The sequence below is a fragment of the Megalops cyprinoides genome, chromosome 12 (assembly GCF_013368585.1).
Source record: "Megalops cyprinoides isolate fMegCyp1 chromosome 12, fMegCyp1.pri, whole genome shotgun sequence".
Classification (NCBI taxonomy): Eukaryota; Metazoa; Chordata; class Actinopteri; order Elopiformes; family Megalopidae; genus Megalops; species Megalops cyprinoides.
In genome coordinates, this window is record NC_050594.1 from 30,226,076 (window position 1) to 30,251,887 (window position 25,812).

Below are 25,812 nucleotides of genomic sequence, written 5' to 3' on the forward strand. Positions count from 1 at the left end.
AGCCAGGCCCCGGGTAAACTCTAAACGGCCCCGCTGTGTCTCTGCTCTCACCCCCACAGCTCAGCTTCCAGCTCAAGGTGGGGGTGATGTACTGCCAGGCGGGCCAGAGCAGCGAGGAGGAGATGTACAACAACGAGGCGGCCGGCCCCGCCCTGGAGGAGTTCCTGCAGCTTCTCGGCGAGCGCGTGCGCCTCAAGGGCTTCACCAAGTACCGCGCCCAGCTGGACACCAAGAGTACGTCCCAGCCTCGCACCGGGCGCAGGGGGTTTGGGGCTGGGGGGTGATCTGTAGCGGAGAGGGATCTGATGGCGTGTGACCTCGCGCACGTGGCCAGATCTCCCAGCCGCTGGTTTCCCCCCACCGCCCCCCCCTTCCCCGTCCGGCGTGCTCCCTTTCGCTTCCTTGAATGGCACTATCAGATGAACGTGGTTATCCGTAAAATCGTGTAATCCGCCTTCTCTTCTTGGTGTGTCGCTCTCTCCCCCCGCCCCCCGCGCTAATTCTGGCCTCGGGTTTGGTTGGCGTTTATCGTCATTAGTTTTTCAGTGGATCTCTGTAATCCTATAAACAGCTTTACTCAAACTACCGGCCTCTCCCTCCGTCCTCCCTGATGCACCCTTTGGAATGGAATTTTCTCATCTCCCTCTCCCTTTTTTCAGTTTCCTTCTCACAGTGCCTCCCTACCCTCCCCCCCTTTCCCTCTCTCTCTTTCACCCTCTCTCCTTATCTCCCTCTCTCCCCCTCTCTCTCTCTCTCCACTTCTCTCCCCCTTTCTCATTCTCCCTACTCCTCCCCCACTTCTCTCCTTCTCCCTCTCTTTCGCTCCCTCTCCCTCCCTCTCTACTTCTTTCTCTCTCCCTCTCTCTCTGCCTCTTTCCACTCTCCCCCACCTCTCTCCCTCTGTCCCTCTCCCTCCCTCTCTCTTCTTCTCCCTCTCCCTCTGTCCCTCTCCCTCCCTTTCTCTTCTTCTCCCTCTCCCTCTCTCCCTCTCCCTCCCTCTCTCTCCTCTCCCTGCAGCATGTGAGGCTCAGTCACCCACACCGCGGCTGGCACACACGCTCCACTACGCCCTTTATGGCCGTAACGAGACGAGGAAACGGCTCCCGATCCCAATCACGCACATAATCACATTTGTCTATTTTTGCAATTTGCTCTCTTCCCAACCTGAACTTCTCTTAATCTTCCAAATTGCTTAATGCTTTTAAACTGAAACAGACAGTAAGAAACAGTGATCCTTAACTCTGGATGATTAGGTTACATTGGGGGCATGGTGGTGATCACTCTTAGGATGGAGGTAGGACAGTGCCATAGGGAAAGATGCAGTTAGGGCTGATCTTAGTACAGGTAGTGTGGTACTAATTAGTTACTGATGAATAATAACTCTGTAGGCCATAGAGATTCTGTCAAGTAAAAACAAGGTTGATGAATGGCAGTGTGAATCTTCAGTGTTGTAGTTGTTCTAAAGAGAGAACTTGACTGCATCTTTATGTGTTGAAACACTCAATGTTATGTCCTGGCAGACCCAATTTACATTTTTTGCTGAAAGATCCATTTCTGTCACGCTTAAGAAAGGTGCTTGTGGTGTCAGTGATACCTGTTTTGCCTTGAGTTAATGGAGTAGCTGCACAGAGGGACATCTTTATAAAAAAAAAGGTAGTTTGTGGTAATTTGTGCTGGAAGTTGCTCTGGGTAAGTGTCTGCTAAATCAGTGTGATGTAATGTAATGTAATTGATCATGGGTGGCATTCCATCACTTACAAAACCCACAAACGCAAAGCAATAAGCAGACATGTAAGCACACAGACAGAGATGTGTCGTCAGTGATTACAGAGCCGCTGTACGTCGCGGACGCGGGTCCTGTAATGAGGGCCCTGCACGGCTGCGGGTGATGTGTCATATGATCCGGCCCGTGTGAAACAGGAGTCTCGTGAGCACGCAGGCGGCAGGAAACGCCGCTGCGGAGGGACAATGGCACCCTCGCGTAACCCGAGCGCACGCTGTCTTTCAGCCGATTCCACGGGCACCCACTCCCTGTACACCACCTATAAGGACTACGAGATCATGTTCCACGTGTCCACCATGCTGCCCTACACACCCAACAACAAGCAGCAGGTAAGACCCCGCCCCTGCCCCTCCAACACTGTACCTGCAGTGACCACACACAGCTGAACACCTTGTTGAGAGAGGGTGGGGGGAGTGGATCCCAGTCCAGTTGCGTATGTATGTATTTATGTATGTGTGTGTCTATACATGTATGTATAGAGAACCACTTTTTCTATTTTTTATATATATATATATATATATATATATATATATGCACAGTATATACAGTTATATATATTGTCCTTCCCCTATAAAATCAGTAATGATTTTGAGAACATCACACATTCAATTTTCTGAACCAAATCTGAGCCTTTTCCAGTGACTGAAACTGCTTGTTCTCCTTTTAGCATAAACCATTTTCACAGCTGGATATTACTAGCTCAGTTTTAGCGCTTTAGTGCTACATCATGAGATGTTGTCACATGTGGGGTTTGAGTTTTGGCTCTGGGTTTGGTGGCCTAACCGCGCCGCGCTCTGACTCCCCGTGTCCAGCTGCTGAGGAAACGGCACATCGGGAACGACATCGTGACCATCGTCTTCCAGGAGCCGGGAGCCCAGCCCTTCTCCCCGAAAAACATCCGTTCCCACTTCCAGCACGTCTTCGTCATCGTGCGCGCCCACAACCCCTGCTCCGACAACACCTGCTACAGGTGAGTCTCGCCGAGACGCGGGCCCGTCCCGTAAAGGGTTAACCCGCGTCCCTCCCTCCCGCCGTCCCTTGTGCGCTGGCGTGTGTCCTCGGTGGTATCCGTGCATCTCTGGTGACAGGGCGTACGTTGAGATTGTTGTTGACTCCTCAAGCTACACCCCCCCGCCCCTCCACGCTCCCAGCTGTTGTCTAACCGGGCCCTATACCCGTGATTGGCGGCCACTCGACACCCCGGCCTCGTCTTCTCACGCGCCGCCCTCCCCCTCGCCCCGGGGGCGGCGCAGCCATCCGAAGCTGTTAGCGCCGCGTGCGTGAAGGGCCGTCCCCGGAGCGGAGGAGCGCAGGACCTCTTCTGCCGCCGCTCTGCGCTCCTCGTCATCAGTGCTGTCCCCCACGTCGCCCGGGAGAGACCGGGATCGCTGCCCCTCCTCGAAGTTGGGGCGGAATGGTCCCGAATTTCCTCCGCCTGCCGCGGGGCGCACTCATCAGCCGGGATTTTCCTCGGGAGAGGAGGCTCCTCGCGAGTTTCTGGAGCGTAAAGGACGGGGAGAGAGAGAGCGAGTGAGGCAAGCGAAGGCTCGTCTGCTCGTCCGTGGGAAGAGCCGAGTCTTCGAGCAGCGCTGAAGAATCTCTGCCCGTCCCTCTCTCTCGTCTGTGGTTGTGGAGCTAATGGACGTGCTAACCGCTAACGAAGTGCTATTTTGTGTGTTCCCTGGAGGAGTCTCTCTGCTGCCTGGAGCGCACTGCTCAGCACCGCGTGTCCCACGCTAGCCGAAGTAGAGACGGACTACAGGCTCTGGGGTGATCAGACTCAACCTCGCCGTCCGCGTACAAGCTTCCGTGCGCGAGGGTACCGTCTCTTTATCCTCTCTCGAACCACGGGACAGTCTGCTCTCCCACGTCATTTTCGGGCCAGCACGCCCATTTGTCTGTGCCTGTGCACCGTTTCGTTCCCTGGAGAGTAGACGCTTCGGCCGAGCAGGTGGGTCGTCCGCGCTGCGTCTGTGATTGGTCGTCCCGGGGGAGCCGGCCAGGGCGTGCCCCGGGGGTTCAGATTACAGCCGTGGAGGAGGAACAGAAGTGTTTATTGGAGCTGTTTGGGTTAACACTTAGTTCCCTGCGGTTTATAGACTGTGGTTAGCACTATAATCACATGCACATTTGTGGTGGGCATGAGGAGGTGCTCTTGTTAATCTGAATTTGAGATCCCTGTTACTCTTTTACGGTTAGGACACTAGTTGGGTGATTGGATCAGTTGTTTTTTCACAGTCTCTCCTTGGTTTTCCCTGTAACCCCAGGCTGAGTATTTTTAGTTTAATTAGCGATGCTTGTTTGGTAGACCTCTTGGCAATAATGCAGTGGTTGTTTCTCACTTTGTCCAATACTGTTTTTTTTCATGCATGATGCATAAGGTCAAACAAAATGGAGGGGCAAGTGTCCCCAGGAGTTCTCTGAAGGGTAGTTATCCCCAGGGGTCGCGGTAGTCGCCTGGGCGTATCACCCAACACAACTGGATTCCAGGCACGTCAAGTTGCGTTACCCTCTCCGCGGGCTGACACCGGGTTTGTTTTGGCAACCGGAGCTCTGAATCAGCTTAGGCGATGTATGTTTATACTTGTGCAATGCAGTGCAGCCTTCTCAGTCCGAAGCAAACGGGCTCAGGCTCTACCAGTGCACATTTCTCCTCCCTCTGATAAGATGCTTTAGATCTGTCACGCTGAGCCGATTATTAAACATGACAAACTGTTTCTGCTTTTGCAAGCTTTCAGGAACGCTTTATTTAGCTTGGTATGCGGCCCAAAGTCTCGCTCACAGGAGCAGCTGGCTAAATGCAGACTAAATGCAGAAACGGTGATGTGCTGGCTCTTTGCTGCTTACTCCACTGTTTTCGCTGTCATTGTGCTGGGATTAGGAGCAAAATCCTGACAGTAACAGCCTGTCAGTGTGTTTATGGGAAATGAGGTGTTGAACAATAGCACCTAGACAGAACTGCTGGTCATTGTCAGGCTCTTGACTAATTGATGGTAACTCAACACTGGTGCCTCCATTGTGGAGCAATAATTTCAGTAGAATGGGAGGAATACTATGACATGCAAGGGGAGCCCTGCCTATAGGGAGGCTTACAAGCTTCTTTATGCTGTGAAGTGAAAGAGCTGAGGTGGAACAATAGCCGAGGGGAAACTCTTCATTTAAGACAAAGCTGTGTCTGTTTTCCTTTCCCAGACCTCCCCTTCTCCCCCCCCCCACTCTCTCTCTCCCTCTCTGTCTTTGAGGAAGGCTGGGACTTTTCCTCTTTTCCTCTTTTCCTCCGAGCAGCAGTGTTACCGGAGTCGCGCGGGTAACTGTAGCCCCCTCTCAGCGGTCAGGACCCCCCCTGGGGGGGCCCCCTCCTTAGTTGCTCCGGCTTTCTCCTCTTGAAGGAGCCGTCCACAGTGCGCGCGCCCTGAGCCTGGGACAGGGGCGCTCTCCAAACAAACCCCAAGCTGGATCCCGCCTCGCTCCGGCGGCTGTCCCGAGTTCCTCGCATACCAGACGGCACAGGAAGCTTAACGTGTCCATTCCAGGAGATTCATTAAAGAGGGGAAAAAGGGGGGGGGTTGAGAGCAGGGGCGGGGGTTGTGCGGAGAAGTCGACTTTCTCTCCGTGGACTCAGAGCTGTTCGGGCGGCGCATCTGCTGAGGTGGGAAGCTGCGTGAGGCTGGAGAGCTAAACCTAAAACAGCTCCGGATCCACCCCCACCGCAGTCCCTGTGGATGCGCCAGTAATGCGAAAACAAAGGGCTGTTTTTTGGGTTTGTTTGGGCTCAAAGATTATTTCTGTTTACATGTAGTAATAGCTATAGCAGACCCACTTTGAGTTTATTTGAAAACAGGCTCAAAAAATGAAGCTTTTTGCCAGACATCCCAGAGCAGCAGCTCTCATTCTTTGCTGTCTGCACCTCTTGCTTTGTCCCGTTGTGATTGACATGATGTTTTTGCAGTTTCTTGCGCACTCTGGATTTGCAGCAATCCCCCAGACGAGCACAGGAAATAAAAAGAATTATTTACAAATCGTTTCACATGCAGGTCTGTTTCTGTCTTGATCGGTTTCAGAATGGGAGATCTGGTAGAATGTTTAAGTGGCATTGCCAGCATGACAGCTTGGAGCCTTTATGTTGTCTAAATGGAGCCGGAACAAGATAAATAGCCACCAGGTGGCGCTCTCCGTGATTTTACAGTGTTTATGAACACCAGCCTTTTAATCTTCCAGTGTCTGTTGGCTTTAGTTGAGCTGATCACACAAAAAACTTGGAACTGTTGACTGTGATAAATCAAAGCTCAGTTGGAACCGTGTTTAACAGCTGATACGCAAACCATCCATGCCAACACAACACTAAACGCTGGCATTGGTATGGGAAAGTAGTGCCGTAAACGGTTTTTGGAGCGCTTTCACCAGGCTTACGCGGTGTTCAGACTGGAGGGAGGGTTTTCCCTGTTGTGTGGTGAGTGTAGCTGTTTAAGGCCCGCCCCTGTGTCCTCTCTCCCCAGTGTGGCCGTCGCTCGCTCGAGGGACGTCCCCTCCTTCGGGCCCCCCATCCCCAAGGGCGTGACCTTCCCCAAGTCCACGGTCTTCCGGGACTTCCTGCTGGCCAAGGTGATCAACGCGGAGAACGCGGCGCACAAGTCGGAGAAGTTCCGCGCCATGGCGACGCGCACGCGGCAGGAGTACCTGCGCGACCTGGCGGAGCGCCACGTCACCAGCACGCCCATCGACCCGTCGGGCAAGTTCCCCTTCATCTCGCTGGCGCACAAGCGCAAGGAGAAGAGCCGGCCGTACGCGGGGGCGGAGCTGCGCAGCCCGGGCGCCATCACCTGGCCCGTGCACGTGGAGGACCACGGCGCCGGCGCCGAGCTGGAGGGCCTGCTGGCCGTCTCCAACGAGCTGCTGGTGCTGCTCGACCCGGAGGCCAAGGCCGCGGTCTTCAACTGCTCGGTGCGCGACGTGATTGGCTGGACGTTAGGAAGCCCCGCCTCCATGAAGGTCTACTACGAGCGTGGGGAGAGCATCTCGCTCCGCTCTGCCAACAACAACACCGAGGACTTCCGTGAGGTCGTCAAGCGCCTGGAGGTGAGCCCGCATCACTCATATATAATTAAATACACTAATCAATGACTCGCAGTAGTTCATAACTACATTCTATAGAGGGAATCTGTGCTGCTTTGGGTTTAATACATTGTGTTGATACATTGTAATGTTGCTTCTGTAAATATCTAGCAGTATGTGTTCACATATAAAGCCTTCAGTTGTGAGCTGCCTTGGATAAAGATACCCTCTAATTACTTAAATAAAAGTAAACATATTAACACTCCAATTTATAACATATCCAGTGTCAGTGACAGCATAGAATACATGATGTTGACATGCTTTTCAGTTATGAGGGAGCGCCAGACGCGAAGAATGTTGACACAACAAAAGGTTGTGATTCATTGTGCCTCTGTTAATGCAGTTTACCGCCGCCACCTCTCACCGTGTGGCTTTTATCTTTGGCGTCTGGCCTGTTTACTCGGGACGCTGTCAATCACGGGGAACCGTCATGTGCTGTCAGGCGTTCCTGCCTGGGCCTTGATGTGGTGGCCCGGAGGAGGGCGTGGCGTCAAGCGCACGGCCTCGTTACAGGCCCTCAGATGTGCCGTGAGGAGCCTTACCCGGGCAGCCCCAGCCAGGATGTTAGTAATTGCATTTCCCCACTCTCCGCTCGCTGTTTGTACAGTTTAATTGAAGGGTGATGCATCCGGCGCGCATTACCTCTGACAGCACCCACCTGTACATATCAAATCTTCGCCTCAGGCGGGTTGTTTTTTTTTTTTTTGCTCTAACACCCTTTTAAGGCCTCAGAATCGGCAAACTCTGCCGGGTGAGCGAGCAAACGCGGAGAGCCTCTCAGGGTAAAACACACAAAGCTCAGTCCCTGGAGTCTGAAACATCTGCGGCAGCTAAAGGAACGTTTCTTCCCACCCCCCAACCCTCCCCAGTATGTTTCTGTGCCTTTTTTATTTATTCATCGGAGTGTGGGAGGAAAGTGGAAGTGTTTATTTAGCCGTTCTCCCGGGCGGAGCTTGTCGATTAACGCGCCTGGTGTTCAGTGTCCGAGGGCCCGGTGGAGCACTCGTGGCGTTGAGCCGGCAGCGCCCTGGACAGACGCGTCTCCCCCCTGACGCCACGCCCCCCTCGGCCGCCCCGTCCAGGCCCCGCACGCTCTGTCAGCCCCTGTTTATTTTCAGCTGGAGTGGCTCTCAGCCTCGCCTCTCAGGGACTCTCAGCTGAAGTGCTCACCTTCCTGCCTCTCTCTTCCCCACTCTCCTCTTTATGCCCCTCACATCAGGAATGCCTCTGCTGTCTGCAGCGGGCAGCGGGCCCATGGACTGCAGTGCTTTAAAATGCTTATCACTTCCTTCAGTGTGCTTTGAGCATTGTGTATTTATTCAGGTGTAACTTCTGTCATTCCATACACAGCGGAATTTGCTGAAATTTCAGCATTTGAGCATTTCAGCTGAAATTGGCATGTGTAGAAAATGGAAAAATGCAGTGCATTTTGATTCAGTCGTGACCACCTTTGATCCTTTTTGGAGGCCTGATGAGGAAAAAGGTTTATTTTATCCCCTTCCTGACCTGTAGATTCAAAGCTCACTCATACAGGCTGTTAAAATCTGTATATTACTGCTAGACGTGGCTGTCTGTCATTGAAATACGTTCATTAGTTGAGGACATGACCTTACCGATCTCTGATTTGTTCCTGTCATATCTGTAATCATATATCTCACCTTGAGAGGTTTATTTGAGGTAAAACTCTATCCGAATGGTCATGATTTTCGACCTCGCGTGTCCGCGCCCCCAGCTCCTGACGAAGGGCTGCGAGACGACAGAGATGACCCTGCGCAGGAACGGCCTGGGCCAGCTGGGCTTCCACGTCAACTACGAGGGCATCGTGGCGGAAGTGGAGCCGTACGGCTACGCCTGGCAGGCGGGCCTGCGCCAGGGCAGCCGGCTGGTGGAGATCTGCAAGGTGGCGGTGGCCACGCTGTCCCACGAGCAGATGATCGACCTGCTGCGCACCTCCGTCACCGTCAAGGTGGTGATCATCCCGCCGCACGAGGACTCCACCCCGCGCAGGTACGAGCTCAGTGTTCTGAACGCCGCGTCGCGCCTGCTCTGGTTGTCAGGCGCTCCCTTTATCTGACTCTGTATTTCTCACTTGGGCCTATAGATCCATTCCATTACATTATTACCCAGAGCAACTTACAGAAGTTACAATTTTTCATACATTTATACAGCTAGATACTGAGGCAAATGTGGGTTAAGTACGTTAAGGGTGCAACAGCAGTGCCCCAGCAGGCAATTGAACCTTCAACCTTTCAGTTACAAGCGCTGCTCCTTATCTCTACACCACACTGCTGCTTAGATGCGTCACTTAATCAGTCGTACCAACTGTATCTGTGTGTCCCCATCTTATTAAAAGATTGAAAGGTGCATTAAAAGTGTGGCACAGCGGTAAGGAGCTTGTAACCAAAAGTTTATTGGTTTGAATCCCTGCTGGGGCACTGTTGTTGAAACTTGGGCAAAGTACAAGGCACCCACGATTTCCTCAATATCCAGCTGTATAAATGATTAAAATAAACAATGTAAGTTGCTCTGGATAAGAGTGTCTGCTAAATGACAGTAATGTATTTTAAAACTGAGGGAGTTTCACAGCCATTTATATGGAGAGCCCTTTTCCTGTATTGTTCCTGTATTTCCCTGCTTGGGAATGATCAGTGTGTGACCCTTCTCCCCGCAGGGGTTGTTCGGAGCTGTTTGCCCGTCTGCCCATGGTGGAGTACAAGACCAACACGGAGGGTGTCTCCTACGAGTACAAGTTCCCCTTCCGCAACAACAACAACAAGTGGCAGCGGCCGTCCCCCAGCCCCCAGCAGTCCCTGTCGGCCTCCTCCCAGGCCCACGGGGCCACGCCCAGCCGCGCCGTCAGCCTGGGGGGCAGCATCGGCAAGGCACTGCCCGCCGAGCGGACCACTGTCATCCCCCGCAGCGTGTCAAGCGACGGGCGCCCCCTCGACCCCAAGAGGTGCGGTACTCCGGGACAACCACGGGAACAAACTGAGAGGATGACGGTCTCACTTAAAATGGCCACCAACCTCTCCTTTTTTTTCCCCTCACCGGTTTTCCTGTTTTCTCTTTTCCTGTTCCTGCCCTCTCTTCCCTGCTCCTCTCAGGTTCTCCCCGGGCTCGGACAACTACGCCCTGGCCTCCTCCATCGTGATGGGCCGCTCGCCGCACAACCGCAACTCTCCCAGCATGCTCTCCTACTCCAGCGACGGCGGCTCGGCGCACTGGCGGCAGAAGTCCATGCCGGAGGGGTAAGACCCGCTCAGACCCGGTCGAACAGAGGGATAATCCACACAGCCGCTAATGCTTTCTTCTCTTCCTCTTAGCTGATGTAATGCACCAGGGTCGCGACTTCTGTGACCTGCTTTTTCTAATCTTTTTAAATCCAACTTGTTCACATGTCAAAGGTTTTATTTTTTATTGCGTTTATTTCTTTTGTACGTGGGTTTTTTTTTTTTTTTTTTACAGGGTGCAGGCACTGAATGCTTCGCAGGGCTTTTAATAATGTTTTTTAGTAGCGGTTTTGATTGATTGCTGACAAACAGAACCATGTGAACAGTATGTCAGTTTTCCTCTGCTGTTTTCAAATAGTTTGTGCAAGTGTTTACTTCAGTGGTATTCAAAATGAAAGTAGGATTTGAAGTCATCTCAGGGGAGAATGTTTTAATCTTGGGGCAAAATGTTAGAAAAGTTTTTTTTTGTTTTGAAAATGCAGTTTAGTAGTAGGTTTTTTATTTTAAAAAGTTTTAACACACTAGAAAGTGGCGCACTTAAATGCATTGCGTTGAATACGTGAGTATTTATCTTGAAAATGAACGACCCAGTTTATTAGGCTATTTCATTTACAGTCTCATTAAATATGTACCATTGCCTCGCCTATGATTGTGTGATCTTGGATCCCCAGTCACACACAGCAGGGCAGTTGTTCGTTTACAGTGGTTTGAACAAAATTGCTATTCATGAGACACTTTACTCCATAGATTTATACATTAATCCAGCTTTTATTAGCGGAGGAACATTGTCTAATTAAATCTGCCTCTCTAATGAAATCTCTAATGACATTCAGCAAGGGGATTACAGTGAGATGGGAACATCTGAATGCAAAGAAGACAGGGGGCAGAACACAAATGCCCTGTGAATGCAGCAACGTGACTGAATGCTGGAGAGGGAATCATGGCGCCCGCCCGCTTCTCTTTTTCTAGGTTCGGGGCCAGCAGGAACTCCCCGCTGCCTGTTGACAGGCAGAGCGTCGGGGAAGGGGGCGGGGGCAGCGGCAAGTCCACGCCCAGCTGGCCGAGGTCGGAGGAAGGAGGCGGGGCTGGGGGCGGGGCCGACAGATCCTCTGCAGGTGAGAGGAGTGGAAACGAAGGGGGGCGTGGCTGTGCAACACTGGGCTCTTATGTGTGAAAGATGAGGCTGGAACGTGATGCTCCAGGACTGGACAGGGAGTCAGTAACACACGCAGGACGGCAAGTTCAAGGTTCAGGTCCCAACCCCTGCCGCTCAGGCGCATACACCAGATCATTGGAGTGAAAACACAGCTGTACTTTTCAAAGAGGCTCTGGAATCTGCCGGAGATTAAAAGCATCCATTCCAAGGCAGTGTAAACATCATGAATCCTCTCCAAGGATAAGCGGTTGCCAAGCAGAGGAGGACCACGGCAACGCAGCTGTTGGAATCAGATAAGCCTCTCTGTAAACGCATGTGATCTGTGGGGTCTTACACGCTACCCACGGTCCTTTTCATACAGTGGTGTGTAAATGTTGGAGCACTACAAAACCTGTTTGCGGTGTACAAGTCTTTCTACCTCTGGTTACATTTAGTCATTTTTGATTATTAAAAAAAATGAGCAAAGATCATTTTGATCTCAAGACCACTTTCTTATTTAATTCTCTTTTTTTCCATTGTAACTGAAATTATTATTGGTGAACTGCACTAAGACTTTCTATCACAGGTGCATTGAAGTTAGGAAGTAATCAGCTGCAGACAGGAGATCCCTTTTTAAATTGGAACGCTAATTAAACTCACGAAGCGGGTTTGGGATAATTATGAGACGAAGGGAAGCCGCATGCTGCCCCTGTTTTCAGCTGAGCAGCCGGGGCTGTCTGTGGTCGCCTCTGAGCTCCCCCTCCGGAGGGGTCTGATTGGAAATCAGCCTCTCCCGAGGGCCTCGGCGGGGGCCCCTCTACGTCAGCGGCGGTCCCTGTCACTCAGCGTTAGCGTCGCCGCGGTGGCTCAGACGGAGTGGCATTGCACCGGGAGTCTGATTATTACATCACTCGTCACAAGAGCATCGGCGCGACCTCAGCCGCGCATCACGCAAACACGCCAGGAACACGCCTCCCGCCCTGAGCAACGGCGGAGAGGCACAGCGCCATCTGAAGGGTCCTCTTTTCTTTCACTCTCTCGGTCTTTGTAGATCAGCACCAGAATGGCTCAGACTCACCCTGCCACACCTACTGTAGCACTTAGCAGATTGCTGTGTAATGCGGCGTGATGACTCCTACTCCTGGTTGCGACACGGGATTGGGGATTGTCTCTGCTCTTTCGTACGCGCTATTGTAAGTCGCTCTGCACGAGAGCGTCTGCTAAATGACTAAATGTAAATGCAGAGAGAGGCCATTCTTCCTGCGTGTAGCCGGTGTGGGGACAGGTGTTTGTGCTGGTCTCTTCTCTCCCTTCAGGCGCAGAGCTCCCTTCTCTCCCTTCCGCTGTCCCGCCCACTGCTTTCCCACACTCGTCGGGCCGCTCTTTCCAAAGCCGCTGCGCGGCCGCTGGCAGCGGAGCGCCTGTCCGGCCTTAAAGACGCCGTCTCATTCTCCGCTGTGTTTTCCCCCGCTGCTTTCCACCATTTCCATTGGCCTGACCACATCCGCCCGTCTGCGTTCCCTTTTCCCGCTCTTTTATGTGGTCGTCTGCCCACGACGGCCCTGTGCAGCGGAAGGCCCCCTTTTATCATGCTCCCTCTGGGTTATTTTTTTTCCTGCCTGGGTCCTTTGCTGGCCACCTATTGCTCCTCTGTTCCTTCCGTTTGACCACTTCTTCAGTCTGACCCAGTTACATCACAATAGAAGAAGTGGTATATCATTTCATTTTCAGATAGATATTTTAAGACACATACAGCCGAACACTGTGTCACAGTGCATTTGATGTCAAAGCTTTCACGTGTCATGGTGGCAGCCTGAATGGCATGTCTTTGTTTTGTAGTGTCTTGAGTTCTTTTTTTTTTTCTCTGTTTTACTCAGTTGAACTGAAACATTTGTGGGACAGATGATTCCTAAGTGAGGCCTAGTTGGAGTCGGTGGACTGTGTGACTCTCTGGATACATTAAATTGCATTACATTGCTGTCGTTTAGCAGAGGCTTTTATCCAGAGCAACTAACAGAGGTTACAGTTTTGTACATTCATACGGCTGGATGTCGAGGCGAGTTTGGATTAAGTAACTTGCCCAGGGCAGCAGTGTAACATAGTGGAAAGGATCAGGACTTGTAACTCAAAGGTTGCTGGTTCAGTTTCCCACTGGAGCACTGCTTGTCGTACCCTTGGGCAAGGTACTTAACCCAGAATTACCTCAGTACATATCCAGCTGTTTAAAAGGGTGGTAAAAAAAAAAAGTAACCAATGTAAGTTGCACTGGATAAGAATGTCTGCTAACTGCCAATAATGTAATGTAATGTGATGCCCAAGGGTACAACAGCATTGCCCTAGTGGGAATTGAACCAGCAACTTTTCAGTTATGAGCCCTTTTCCATAACACCACACTACTGACTCCACACTGCTGGTTAGGCTGGAACCTGCCCCTATCACATATCCTGCACAACATTGCAGCGTCACACTGTCCTGTGTGGGTGGTCCGCAGTTTTCCCGGAGTAAAAACCGCGGGTACGCTGGCTGCTGCCTTTCTTCAGAGGCCTTCAGAGGGGCGAATAAAACAAACTGTCCTAAACCTGTATTGTATGACTCTGAACTCAGAACACAGTGTACGGCTCTGTCGGTGCTGTATGTCGCAGTGGTCATTCTGACCTGATTGGAATTCCTCCTGTGTACGCCAGACGACAGGTGGTGAAATTTGTGACCAGTAGGCTGTAAATTCGCCTCCCGCGGACATTTAATCAAGGCCTCCGCCATGCGCCCGTCTGCGCGGGACAGGTGCGCCCCGCTAAATCCAACATCCTTTTAAAACCCTGGAGAGACAGTGCTGCTACGGGCTGGGAAATCGCCCAGCTTGACAGTTGTTATGGAGGGGCGCCAGGGAGTGCAGAGACACTGGCACTGGTTTTGAAAAGATGGGAGAGGGTGCGGCACCCAAATCTTCAGCTTGGAATTCATATCTGTGAAGAGAAACGATTAAAGATTAGAGCTCGTTAGAGCCAGGTGAATTTTGGTTAATATGTATATTTTTGATAACCGGTGCTGAAGCAGATGGAAAAGCTGGCCTTTCTCCTGTTCTCAGTGCCCGCATTTTCTTCAGTTTATGTGTCACTGTGAGCATATGTGAGTGTACCCCAGTGTGTCTGCTGTGTGAATGAGACGGTGAAGGAAGTGTAGTTCAGGTTATGTGTACTGTGACTCTGACTGGCTTCCCTTTGCATTTCAGAGCTGTCAGTCACCAAGTCTGGCCCGCCCATCTCTGGGGTGCCCCGCATCCAGCGGCAGGAGCAGGTCATCCACCTGTCCCCCAACAAGAGCAACCAGGTGAGAAGCCTCACAACACAGCAGACATCCAGGATAAAAAAGAAAGCTCATTTGGCAGACAGCTACTCGCTACCTTCCCCTCGCCCAGCTTTTAGAGAGGCCTTGAAAGCATACAGGAAAAGGATGGGGCTGTCAGCTAAACAGGAAATGACACGCTGCCTGCTTCCTCTCCCGTGTTCACAGACGGAGGCGCCCTATTCCAGCCACTCCAGCAGCAACACGCTGTCGAGCAACGCCTCCAGCGGCGCGCACAGCGACGAGAAGTGGTACGAGATCGGGGGCGGCACGGCCGAGCGGCCCGACTCGGAGACCAACGGCTTCGGCGGCGGCTACCTGCAGGGGGCGTCGGCGGACAGCGGTATCGATGCCGCCTCATACGGGGCCGCGCACGGCAGCTCCGGCTCTCTGCTGGCCGCCGGCGCGCCCGGGCCCCGCGACAAGGCCGCCTCCCCCTGGCCCAGCCCCAAGGAGGGGGGCGGAGGCGCGGGAGCGGAGAGGTCCCCCCTGCCCGCGGAGTCCCCCGTCCCACTGGCGAGCTCAGAGGGCCCCGCCAAGAGCCCCTCCACGTACCCCCTGGTGCGGGACGGCAGCTCCTTCAGCCTCAGCGACGTGGCGTCCCACTCCAGGTACTGGGCCGCCGCTCTTTCACACAAGACCTCCACTCATCACACACAGGGTGATGTAGGAACAGCATCCCATAGCACTCTTACCTTTCATTAACTCCACAGCCGTTAACACGCACTGCGGTCCATTCTGCTCGTCCTCGTGGTTTGGAAATGTAGCCTTCAGTCAGGGGGGAGCAGACGAGAAAAGCGCTGGCGGTCTGCTCTGACCTGGAAGCCGCGTTCTCATTCGGCAGTGTCACTGCTTCACTCTCCTGGGGGAAAAAGAGGAGATGGAAGCACTCGCAAACATTAGCTGCAGACCCCCCCCCCCCTCCCCCCCTTTCACAACGCTACCTTTGCATCTGAAGTTTTCTCCTCGTCTTATCTGGTTTTAAAATAACTCACGCACCACAGGAGTTAGTCTGAGTACTCAGGAAGATGGCATGAAAAGAGCCAGGCTTTTATGTCGAATGAAGAAGCTCATGAAACGGTTGAAAAAAAGGTTCAAGGATGCAGCGCCCTTAACAATTTCCCCTTGTTATTTTTGCTTTGATATTCTGTTGTGAGTCACATTTTTTCCTATGGAGCATCACACTCCAACAGAGAGGTTTTATAAGATGTTTGATTTTGAAAGTTACTATCAAACATCAAACTGTTTAATCCAGCGTACCTGAAAACTGAAATTTTTTTATAAATAAGTTTTCTCACCAATTATTAGCCTCACACCAAAAACTCTGACCCTTGTTGCGGTATTTACATAAAACAGAAAACTAATAAACCCTGTATGGAATTCTACAGGATACGAATCCCTCACCCTTAGTTCATATTGTTTCCTTAAAATATATTTTTAAAATATACAGTATAGTAGTAATTCTCTCAGACTCTCTGAGAACTAGTACTGCAGTTTTGAGTTTTCCTTCATTGTTACTTGTGCACATAAAACAGAAAACTAATTTTTTTTCCTGCACAACATGCCATGCCTCAGGGCAAGTGCCCAGGTGCACTTTGGCCTAAAACTGCTTGAAAACTTCCTGAAAGCAGCACCGTCTCTGCCTGGACTGTGGGAACTTGAGAATAATTCCATTTGAAGTGTGAAGCCCTCAGAAAAAAGAGGAGGGCATCTCCCTTGAAGCGGAGCTCAGCTGAGAGAAGCCGCTGGTGTTTGATATGCTGATGTCTCTCCGAAGAAGCTGCAGTAAATGTAGACTTTCTGCAACTCACCGCATCAAAGACTCTGACAGGGAGGTGCTGGCTACTTCTGACTCTGCGGGAGGAGAGGGAGGCCCTGGTTGGTGAGGTCATACGATCAGCCCAATTCTCCGGCCAGGCTCTCCGACATCCTCCATGCCCCTTTAGTGTCTGGGATAAATGCATGCATTTATTCACTGCTACACACATATACACACACTCACACAGCTCTCTATACCACACACGGCCTACACTCCAGCTCAGAGACACCAAACACTCTACCACGCGTACACGCACACGTACACACCATCATCGCTGGAGACCTTCAGAGCTCTTCCGGCCTCTGTGTGACGGTAAGGAGGCTGCCTCCTGAAGCTGGCCGCACTTTGCGTCGTGGAGTGTGATGCACACGGGGAGGTGTGTGATTACAGCAGGGTGATTTCAAAGGATGCGTGATTGGGGGGCGATATGTCCTGGGAGCTGATTGGTGCACGAGTCACTGCTGGGGCTTGCAGGTCCTAAGAGCTGCTGGTAGCCTGCCTCACAGCTATGGGGACCCCAGCCTGGGGGACAAATACAGGGGTCTATCCCAATGTACCGAGTGCCTCTTCCTGTCACTCAGCGGCTGTCTGCGGTGATCTGTGCTGAGCAGAGGCAGACAGCGCTGCTGTGGGGCAGGCCTGGTGCACCGTGTCCCGTTTTAAGGAACATTGCCACTGTGGAATGTGTTGTTATCTCTCTAAGCACGTGGGTCGATATGCAAGAGGGCCATAAAGAATTGGTTGTACATGCTACATAAGCGTACATTCTGAGGATTTTTCTACATTCTGGTTATGTCTTGCCTGTTAAACACATAAATAGCGTCAGGATATGCAGTGATGCACCAATGCATATTGCCCTTGCAGTGTCACATTTTGCAAGATTTTACCACAACATTAACAGATGCATTCTGTATGTACTTTCAGAACACGACCGAAAGGACAGAAAAATATCACTGTCCTGTTTACTGTTTCAGACTGTGACCAGTGCTTATTGTGGCCTTCATTTATCTCTATACTCTACACTGATCTGAGCTGCGTATGCTGACGTGGGTCCTGGGATCCATGCTTGGGATCCATGTTCTCTGTTTTGACCTTGGCTCAGTGAACTGAATCATGTTCTGCATAGAAGCTGTATGTGTGTGCGAGTCGCATGCTGATCTGGGGTCTGTGCATTGACGGTGGCCTGTTCTCTCCCTCTCCTAGCACGCTGAGCTCCAGGCACTCCGGCAGCCCGGTGGTGCTGGGATCCAGCCGCAGCTCGCCCCGAGACGAGCCGGCCCCGCCCACCTCGCCCACCTCCCAGACTTCCCTCTCGCCGGGGCCCAAGAGCTTCTACCCCCGCCAGGGCGCCACCAGCAAGTACCTGATTGGCTGGAGGAAGCCGGGGGGCACTATCAACTCTGTGGGCTTCGGAGAGGCACGCAAGTAAGCGGGGGGGGGGGTGATACGTCAACATGCATCACAGCTGAGCTCTAAAGCTTGCTGGGTTTTAAAAGGGTCCCCTTCAGAAGAGATGGAATGAAGGCTTGTAACTTCTCCACACTGTGGCCAAACGTAGCACAGCAGCTGAATTCCTCCCTTCAAACGCTGTACCTAGATCAGTGGCTGCAAACCAGATATGTGGAAAACATTGATGGCAATGATTCAGGATCTGCTGCTTCTTGCTTCTTCATTATTAATTTGGTTGTTACCTCATGGGAATGTACAGTAAAAGCATTTATGAATTTTTGTATTTTATGTATTTACAAAACGTTTACAAGCATTTTGCTTTATTTAATGTTTTTTACTCATGTATATAGCACTGTAACACTGCATTTTCACCTGAAGCAACAGAGTGGTCTTTCCAAACATTCTGACCAAGCACAAAGTTTCACTCTTCTGGGAAACTTCAAAAACCTGTCTCTGCAGGATGGTCCCAGCATGCATTGCTAGTAAAGTCAGTTGCATGAGGTGTGCTGTGGTGTATGGGCTGTGCCTGTGCTTTAGTGTGGAACAGGAAGTGACGAATGTCGTTAGTGTGGAACAGGAAGTGACATGCTGTCTTTAGCGTGGAGCAGGAAGTGACACGCTCTCTCCTGCAGGAGGCACCAGAGCGAAGGCCTAGAGGGCAGGCAGCCGCAGCTCAGAGCTGTGATGAGGGAGCTGCAGTCCCCTCAGCGCCTCACCAAGTCCACGGTGGAGGAGGACCTGAAGAAGCTCATCGCCCTGGACAGCCCCCCGCCCGTCAGCCACGAGCGCAAGGTACACTCCTCCGAACCCGGTGCCGATCACTGTCCGCTCGCTACACTGCTGCGGTAGTGAGTAGTGTTCTACAGCTTACTGCGGTAACTTTCAGCCATCAGTCTTGGTTCCTAAAATGTGCCGCTACTGTCATTTTTAAGTGTGGAAACAGGTGAGGAGTCTGCTGCTTGATTTACTGTAAGTTTATGATATTGAAACTTCTAGGTTTGAACATACTAAAGCTCTGTATCTATTTATTATTTCTACAATAGACACAGTACCCCTGCTCAAGAGATTGGCTTGATTGCTTTTCTTTTGCATCATAAATGAACTGTATGAGTAATCAAGAAGATTCATAAAGCATTAAAAAACTGCTGAAGTCCCACAGTTTTGATTAGAAACAGGAAGGGTGCAGACTTTCCTGAGGACTCGAGTCTTTGACGTTACGTTAGCTTGCGATGTGGCGCAGGCACCGAGTCTGATCTCACGTTGCGTTGTCCCCGCTCCGCCAGCCCTCCTTCTCCGGCTCCGCCCCGAACCGCCGCTCGCTGCACCGCACCCTGTCGGACGAGAGCATCTACAGCGGGCAGCGCGACCCCTCTTTCAGGGTGGAGCCGGCCCTGCCCGGCGACATGCTGTTCAGCTGCTCCACCGTGCCGCGCTCGCCCACCACCCGCGCCGTACCCCTGCGCCGGCCCTCCTACATGCTCGGCGTCAAGCTGCACGGTACGTCATAGGGTCAAATCCCCGGCTACAGAGAACGCACAGTAACAAGACTGATAGACAAGTGTGCCTAGCAATGTGAAGATCCCTTTTAACATACATGCAACAGCATTAAAGAGCAATATCGTTCATATCCACCTTATTGTACCATATGTGGCGTTTGGGGGTGGGGCATCTCTGAATGTGAAGCAAATTTTTTGAGATAAAGCATTTTTCCACGCTTAAGCTCATTCATCATGCCTGTCAGCACAGTCATTACCAGTAGACCACTGCTGCCCTCTGCAGGCGGACTGCAAATGACCGCAGTTGCAGTTCTCCTGCATCAGCTTGTGTGATCCTCAGTTTGTTTCAGCCTTGTGTGCTTTTCGGGCTATGTTAAAGGTCAGCATCCTTGACTCTTGCTGGTCAGCATGTTTCAGGGATCAAATGAATTACATGTAGATAATGATGGTAAAAACCCCTAATGAGGCCCAGGGCTGGCCACCGCTGGGAACGGCAGTGGAGCCCCAGAGCTCAGCTCTGCTGACCTGTAACAGACTGAGAAAAATGCACAGCAGTTACATTACATTTTCATTACATTAATGCCATTTAACAGATGCTCTTATCCAGAGTAATTTACAAAATGATTTTATCAGTTTGTACTGCTGGGTATTTACTGAGGCAACTGTTGGTTAATTACCTTGCCCAAAGTTACAACAGCTGAGTACCAGCGGGGAGTTGAATCAGCAGCCTTTCAGTTATTAGCCCTGCCCCTTACCACAAGACCACACTGCTGCCCAGTTGTATTATTCGCACATTCCGTCAGGCCTGTATATGATATGCTGTTCTGCAAGTGGCTCAGCATCATAAGAGGTGTCCATTTTTGTGTTTATGAGAAAATTCTTTCCAGCTGGCAAGCTCATTTTCAGTGTCTCTTTGGTTTGGACATGCTGCATTAAGGAAAGAGATTGCCGACAGCCTCAGGGACTCACCCCCCTCTTGCCGCCCCCTCCAGGTGACCTCTCGGCCTCTGACACCTCCCTGTCAGAGCTGCAGGACCGGCAGAGGCAGCCACTGCAGGACCCGGGTCTCATGCCCCTCCCAGACGCCGACGCCGACAGCGGCCTGGACTGGTCTCACCTGGTGGACGCCGCCAAGGCCTTCGAGGGTCAGTCGCAGACTAGGGGTCATTACTCAGCCGCGGGCTTCTGTGACCCACACGTACCACCTGAGTGACCCTGTGTCCCTCTCTAACTCTCTCTGTCTTTCTTCCTGCAGTCCAGAGAGCCTCCCTTCTCGCTGCTAAAGACGTGAATCACAGAGTGGAGAAGAAGGACTCCAGCTCCCAGCATGCCGAGCCGCAGGCTGCCCCGCAGCCCCGCCCCTCCCCCAGGTTTGCACCTCCCACCTTTTCTCTGCAGGTCCTACTTGGGACTCCTGCTGAGGTTCAGTCCCTGTCTGACCCTTTGCTATTAGCCCATAATTTCAAAGAAATCACACGGAGAACGTGTGCAAGTCAGTAAAAAGTGAGAGTGCTCCATGATTGGTTAAGTATGTGTGTGTTGTTCGTTCAGGAATGAAATAATTTCTTTCAGGGCTGTATAGAGAAAGGCCTCCCATCGCCTGCATGGCTGATAATTCAGAGGGCAGTGTTTATTATTTATGCATAGGGCTGCTTTTATTATTTATTAAGAGGGCAGCCTTCATTATTTACATGCTCAGCAGTTGCCCTCATCCCCGTTGTGTGTGTGTGTGTCTCCCGCAGTGAGATCCCTGCAGGCTTAATGGGGAAGGTCAGCCAGCTGGAGTCCATGGTCCGGCTGCTGCAGGAGGACCTGAAGAAGGTGCGGAAGGGGGCCGCTCCCCGCTGATGTGTCGCTGTAGTCACAGCAGCCCCTCCTCACATCTGCTCCGAGGCCCAAAGCCTCACTCCCTCTCGCCTCTGTCAGCGTTTCACCTCAGTAGCCCTGGCACTCTTATCTTAGCACTGTTGGGAACAGCGGAGACCACCAGTTTAATCCTCACAGTCTGGAAACGGTGCCCGCTCGCAGCTGGAGCAGGCTGAGTAGAAGAAGGTGCTTTTGTTGCTGGCAGACATCATCCCAAAGCATGCTGGGATTTTTCTGGAATGCCAGCAGCAGTGTCCCATGGAGGACTTTCACTGATCAGTAGCTCAGATATTCCCCCCTCACTGCCACACAAACACATACACTCACACATACACTCACACACACACACACACACACACACATATGCTCGCGCGTGCACACACTCGGTTGGGGAACATGTCCAACATTGCTAACACAGGGGGTACACTTTGAAATGTGATATTGTGGAAGTGGAGTTTTCTGACTGATTTTTTTTCTGCTTCCTCTCCCAGGAGAAGGAGGACAAGGCCACCCTGCAGGCCCAGATCCAGAACCTGCGAGAGGACAACCAGCGCCTGATGGAGGAGTCCCAGAACGCTTCGGCCAAGCTGAAGAAGTTCACCGAGTGGGTCTTCAACACCATCGACATGAACTGAGCCAGAGCGGGAGAGACCCCCCCTCCCCCACAGCCCTGTAGGGACCAGTGCATGCCTGAAGACATTCCAGCCTTACCTGGCCACTGCAGAGCTTATCCAATCCCCCGTCTCCCTCCAGTTACTACCCCCTCCCCCACCCTTTCAAGGAGAAGTCAGCTCCAGAGTGCCAGTCTTCGGAGCCAGTCAGTTTTATTTTTTGTGAGGATTTGACCGTTTTAACCCTTTTAATTTTCTGTTGTTGCTGAAGGACTGTCGTATGGGCGATCTCCTCTCTTCTTGCACAGTCCTCTCAACCGCCTTTAGTCCGTTCAGAAATGGATCCTGTCAAGAGCGTGAACACGGTGCCAGCTCTGTTGCGATGCGTTGGCATTTGGCAGTGTGTTTGGGCCTGTGATTCTCCCCCTGTCCTTGCAAGATGGACAGTGCTCTTTCCTTCACTCAGCTTATACCGTCTTCAGTTGAAGTGATCTGCCATCGTAACTTTCAACACCACATTGCTATGGATGCCATAAGCTACTCAAGCCCTCAGTCAGTGCAGACAGATGTTGGGAATACCTGACCGCGGATCAGAAGTGAAAGCAGTGGTTTCCTCACTGCGACTCGCCATCACTCCAGACTATGGGGAATGGGAAGCAACCACTCTGCTTTCCAGGGGTCCATGTCATTCTCTTAAGGGATACAAGATGCTACACTGGTCGGCAAATATCTGACTTACAATTTAACATGGGTTGTTTCTTTTTTGTTGGTTTTTTGGGGGGTAAAAGATGCACATTCATGAGATACCAGCACAAATCTGCTTCTGTGACTCAAAGAGGGCTGAATAGGGGAGAGATTTTGGGGTTTAAACCCCAGCACCCTTTGTGCTTCTGTGGGGTGACGACGCCAATGCGACACTACCACAGCTGCTAGCGTTAGCGGACGCAACGTCTGTCCCAGAGTGCATCGTGGGCCGTGGCTTCTCAAGTGGCGTGACAACATTCCAGTCAGCTCATTTCAGTTTGTCGGTTGGAAAAAAAAAACAGATGACATTGTTTGGGGTGCCATAACATGTTATTAATCAAGTGTATGTAGGTATTTAAAATGTACCTCTTTAAAAGCAATAGGAAAGAGCTTCTAGTTTTTATTTTTCTCAAAGGGGAAACTTGGAGTTCTTTGCTAAACACTTACATAGTTGCATTAGTTTTGATTACAACGGTTGGCTGCTTCTAATAAAGCAATTTTACACCTGCATTTTGTGGTGCCATGTACTGAAGAGGGTAGCATACTGTAACTGAAGAGTCTTGCCATCTTTAGGAATGTGCATTTCAAATTTATGGGGAAATGATTTGTGAAATTTGAGTTCAGATTAATTTATTTCTTTCTATAATAGAAACAGCCTGGTCCTATATGCGCACTGCATAACTGATGTCTAAAGTCATAGTGTATAGTTCATTTAGAGTGGTCATTTCCATGATTTAGCTAGCCATTATAGTTCATTAATCACATAAATACATCTGCTATATTTTTGATGTCTTAAAAGATTGCAGTTTTTCCCGAGCATTATTTAATGTAGCTACAGTGCCACCTATTGATATTAACAGGTATAACAACTGATGAAAGGAATCCGCTGTATACTCACCAGTTTCTGATGACTCTCAGATGGCCATACATCTTTATGGCTTGCCTTTGCTTGGCACTCTGTTTTCTGATAGAGAGGGAATAACGTGTACGTTTGTCACGCATTAGGGAGATTTAGTTCAAGGGGGTTCGACATACAAATGGCATGTAGCCAGCAGTGAAGAGTCATCATGACTTTCTAAAATGAATAGGAAAGCCACTGTGCTTTTGAAAGCTGAGCCCTCCCCTCCTGCCTCGGTAAATGTACTCTACAAGAAGCAGTGCATTATATGTGTCAAACCAACATTGTCAAATACCCTGTTCCTCTGAGATGGCGGCTGGGCCTGGGTTAGCAAGAGGACTTCTGCCGCTTGTCCATCAAACGGCCGTTACCCAACCATGCTGAGGAAGAGCAGCCGCAGGGAGAGGCGGAGGGAAGGAGAGCGGGAGAGGAGCGAGCGAGAGAGGGAGAGGCTGTTCATTCAGGAGGCAGGTGGGCTAAGGAAGGTTATTAATACAGCTCAACAGCTCTCCATCCTTCCATCAATCTTACAGACATCGGCGATTTTTTTCTGCTAAGCCAATATGCACCTCCCGCCTGACCTTTACTTACAAAATAAGACCCTTTTTGCAGTAAGTCAGTGGTCCAAATCCAACTCTCTGCCTCATGTAATCATGTAATTATTTCTGCCCAGTTGAGAGGTGAAATACCGTAGTCAGTTGACCATTGATTTTCAATTGGCTGTAACAGTCGAGGTTTTGCAGAGTGCTTCACAGATGAGCTTATTGGAAAGGGAACGCGCTGCTGTAAGCCCCACAAGGTGTGCGGCAGCTCCAGAAATACTCACACTGATATAGTTTCCCATATGGCAATCTGAATGAATCCTATGCAGGAGAGAAAGGGCCAAGTTGTTTTAAGAGGGGTGATCGTTGGTTTTATTATAGGAATTGTTGGGAAGCTGCAGGCCTCTTACGGGCTTCTGATTCCCCTGACAAATCACATCATTGGGCCCTGTAAACATTCCAGGACTCATTCTCCCTCACATCCCTGGCTAACAGCCCTCAAAAATGTTCACATTCGGTGACTTCTCCTTTTTCCCCACATTCTCCTTTGGAAGGAGTGGGGGGAATCAGGAGCGCAACGCCTGTTCCATCCCTATAGGCGTTGGTGCATTCAGTGAAGACCTTCATCTCATAGGGAGACCCAGTTTGGTTCACTGTTAGAGAACAAACTGTTTGACACCCGTTTCACCATATTCCTGCTGTTCCAGTTGGTTCGTGAGAGCCCTTCCTTCTTTGGTTTGTTTCTCGAAGGCAACGAATGGGAAAAGATGACTTTTGAAATGTGAATGTTTAATTGCTTCTGTTTTCTTTGCACATTGTCTGTTTTTTGTACTAATTATTGAGAAGATTATTCTGAGAACAAAACCTTGTGCAGAACCACTTGCGCCGTTTTAGTTCGTTTTCCTTTTTCCTGGAAGAGACATCTTAGCCATGTTGTGGCTTCTGATCTTCCATCTTCTCCTTGGACTCTGTAGACTGGATCTCTGCTCTTGTCTCCTGTCTGTGTTGCCTTTGAAAATGCTACTTTTGGTATTTTTCTCTATTTTTCTCCCAAGTGAAAATGTCTTATGGAAAAATCTTTTGAATTATATGCACATTTAAAAGAATATAATTAACAAAGTACTGTTTACATATTCTATGATTTTTTTTTCTTTTGTATAATGTAGAGATTAAAAAGAGAGTAAATTTGCAGTGATCACAGTATTAAAGTTTCTTAAAAAAAATTTAAAAAAACAAATGGATGTGCTGAAATTTTTTTTGACATGTGATTGACAAGGTCTTGCTTGCCACCTGCGATGAGATGTGTTTTTCCTGCAGTTGCTGACTAGGCCAATAAATTAATTTATATGCCATTAGGAAATCCTGACGAGGTGTCTCCTTTCTTCATCCACAAGGCCACACACAAACACAGCATTTGTTTTCCTGCGTGTTTTAGGACTTTTAGTCCTTTTTGTCCTTGGGCAATTTCTCCAAGGTAACGGTCAGATAATGGCACCTTGCAGTGTGTAATCAGTGGAGCTCAGCAAAGATCTGCTGTTGCCGAAGGCTCCTGATGTTCTCCACCAGAGATGTCTTGATTGCAATGTTAACACATTCACCACCAAACCAGACATGTTCACACACTTTAGACCCAGGTTAGCCCATCTACACTTGTAATTTTCCGACAGTAGTCTAGAGTGTAGAGTGTATTGAACACACCAAGGGTCGCCGCTTTCCTCTGTGAGCTCTGGTAAGGTAAGCTATTCCATTTGTTAATGACCCTCTTGGAAATGAGTGCTTACCAGT

The 25,812-nt window shown here is 50.6% G+C and overlaps 1 protein-coding gene across 1 annotated transcript in view; it reads left to right on the top strand.

Annotated features, from left to right (window-relative positions):
* The window catches only part of LOC118786591 (signal-induced proliferation-associated 1-like protein 1), a 30,392-nt gene extending 5,281 nt beyond the window's left edge, over positions 1 to 25,111 (top strand). The window contains exons 4-20 of the mRNA XM_036541744.1: positions 60 to 234; positions 2,009 to 2,112; positions 2,596 to 2,753; positions 6,280 to 6,859; positions 8,628 to 8,902; positions 9,567 to 9,851; positions 10,000 to 10,143; positions 11,095 to 11,240; positions 14,490 to 14,587; positions 14,771 to 15,213; positions 17,625 to 17,846; positions 18,503 to 18,662; positions 19,154 to 19,367; positions 20,359 to 20,511; positions 20,622 to 20,736; positions 21,109 to 21,187; positions 21,724 to 25,111. Of these exons, the coding sequence (XP_036397637.1) occupies positions 60 to 234; positions 2,009 to 2,112; positions 2,596 to 2,753; positions 6,280 to 6,859; positions 8,628 to 8,902; positions 9,567 to 9,851; positions 10,000 to 10,143; positions 11,095 to 11,240; positions 14,490 to 14,587; positions 14,771 to 15,213; positions 17,625 to 17,846; positions 18,503 to 18,662; positions 19,154 to 19,367; positions 20,359 to 20,511; positions 20,622 to 20,736; positions 21,109 to 21,187; positions 21,724 to 21,867 (3,495 nt within the window). The 3' untranslated portion in view covers positions 21,868 to 25,111. The remainder of the gene's footprint in view (positions 1 to 59; positions 235 to 2,008; positions 2,113 to 2,595; positions 2,754 to 6,279; positions 6,860 to 8,627; positions 8,903 to 9,566; positions 9,852 to 9,999; positions 10,144 to 11,094; positions 11,241 to 14,489; positions 14,588 to 14,770; positions 15,214 to 17,624; positions 17,847 to 18,502; positions 18,663 to 19,153; positions 19,368 to 20,358; positions 20,512 to 20,621; positions 20,737 to 21,108; positions 21,188 to 21,723) is intronic.
* The last annotated feature ends 701 nt before the right edge of the window (positions 25,112 to 25,812 follow it).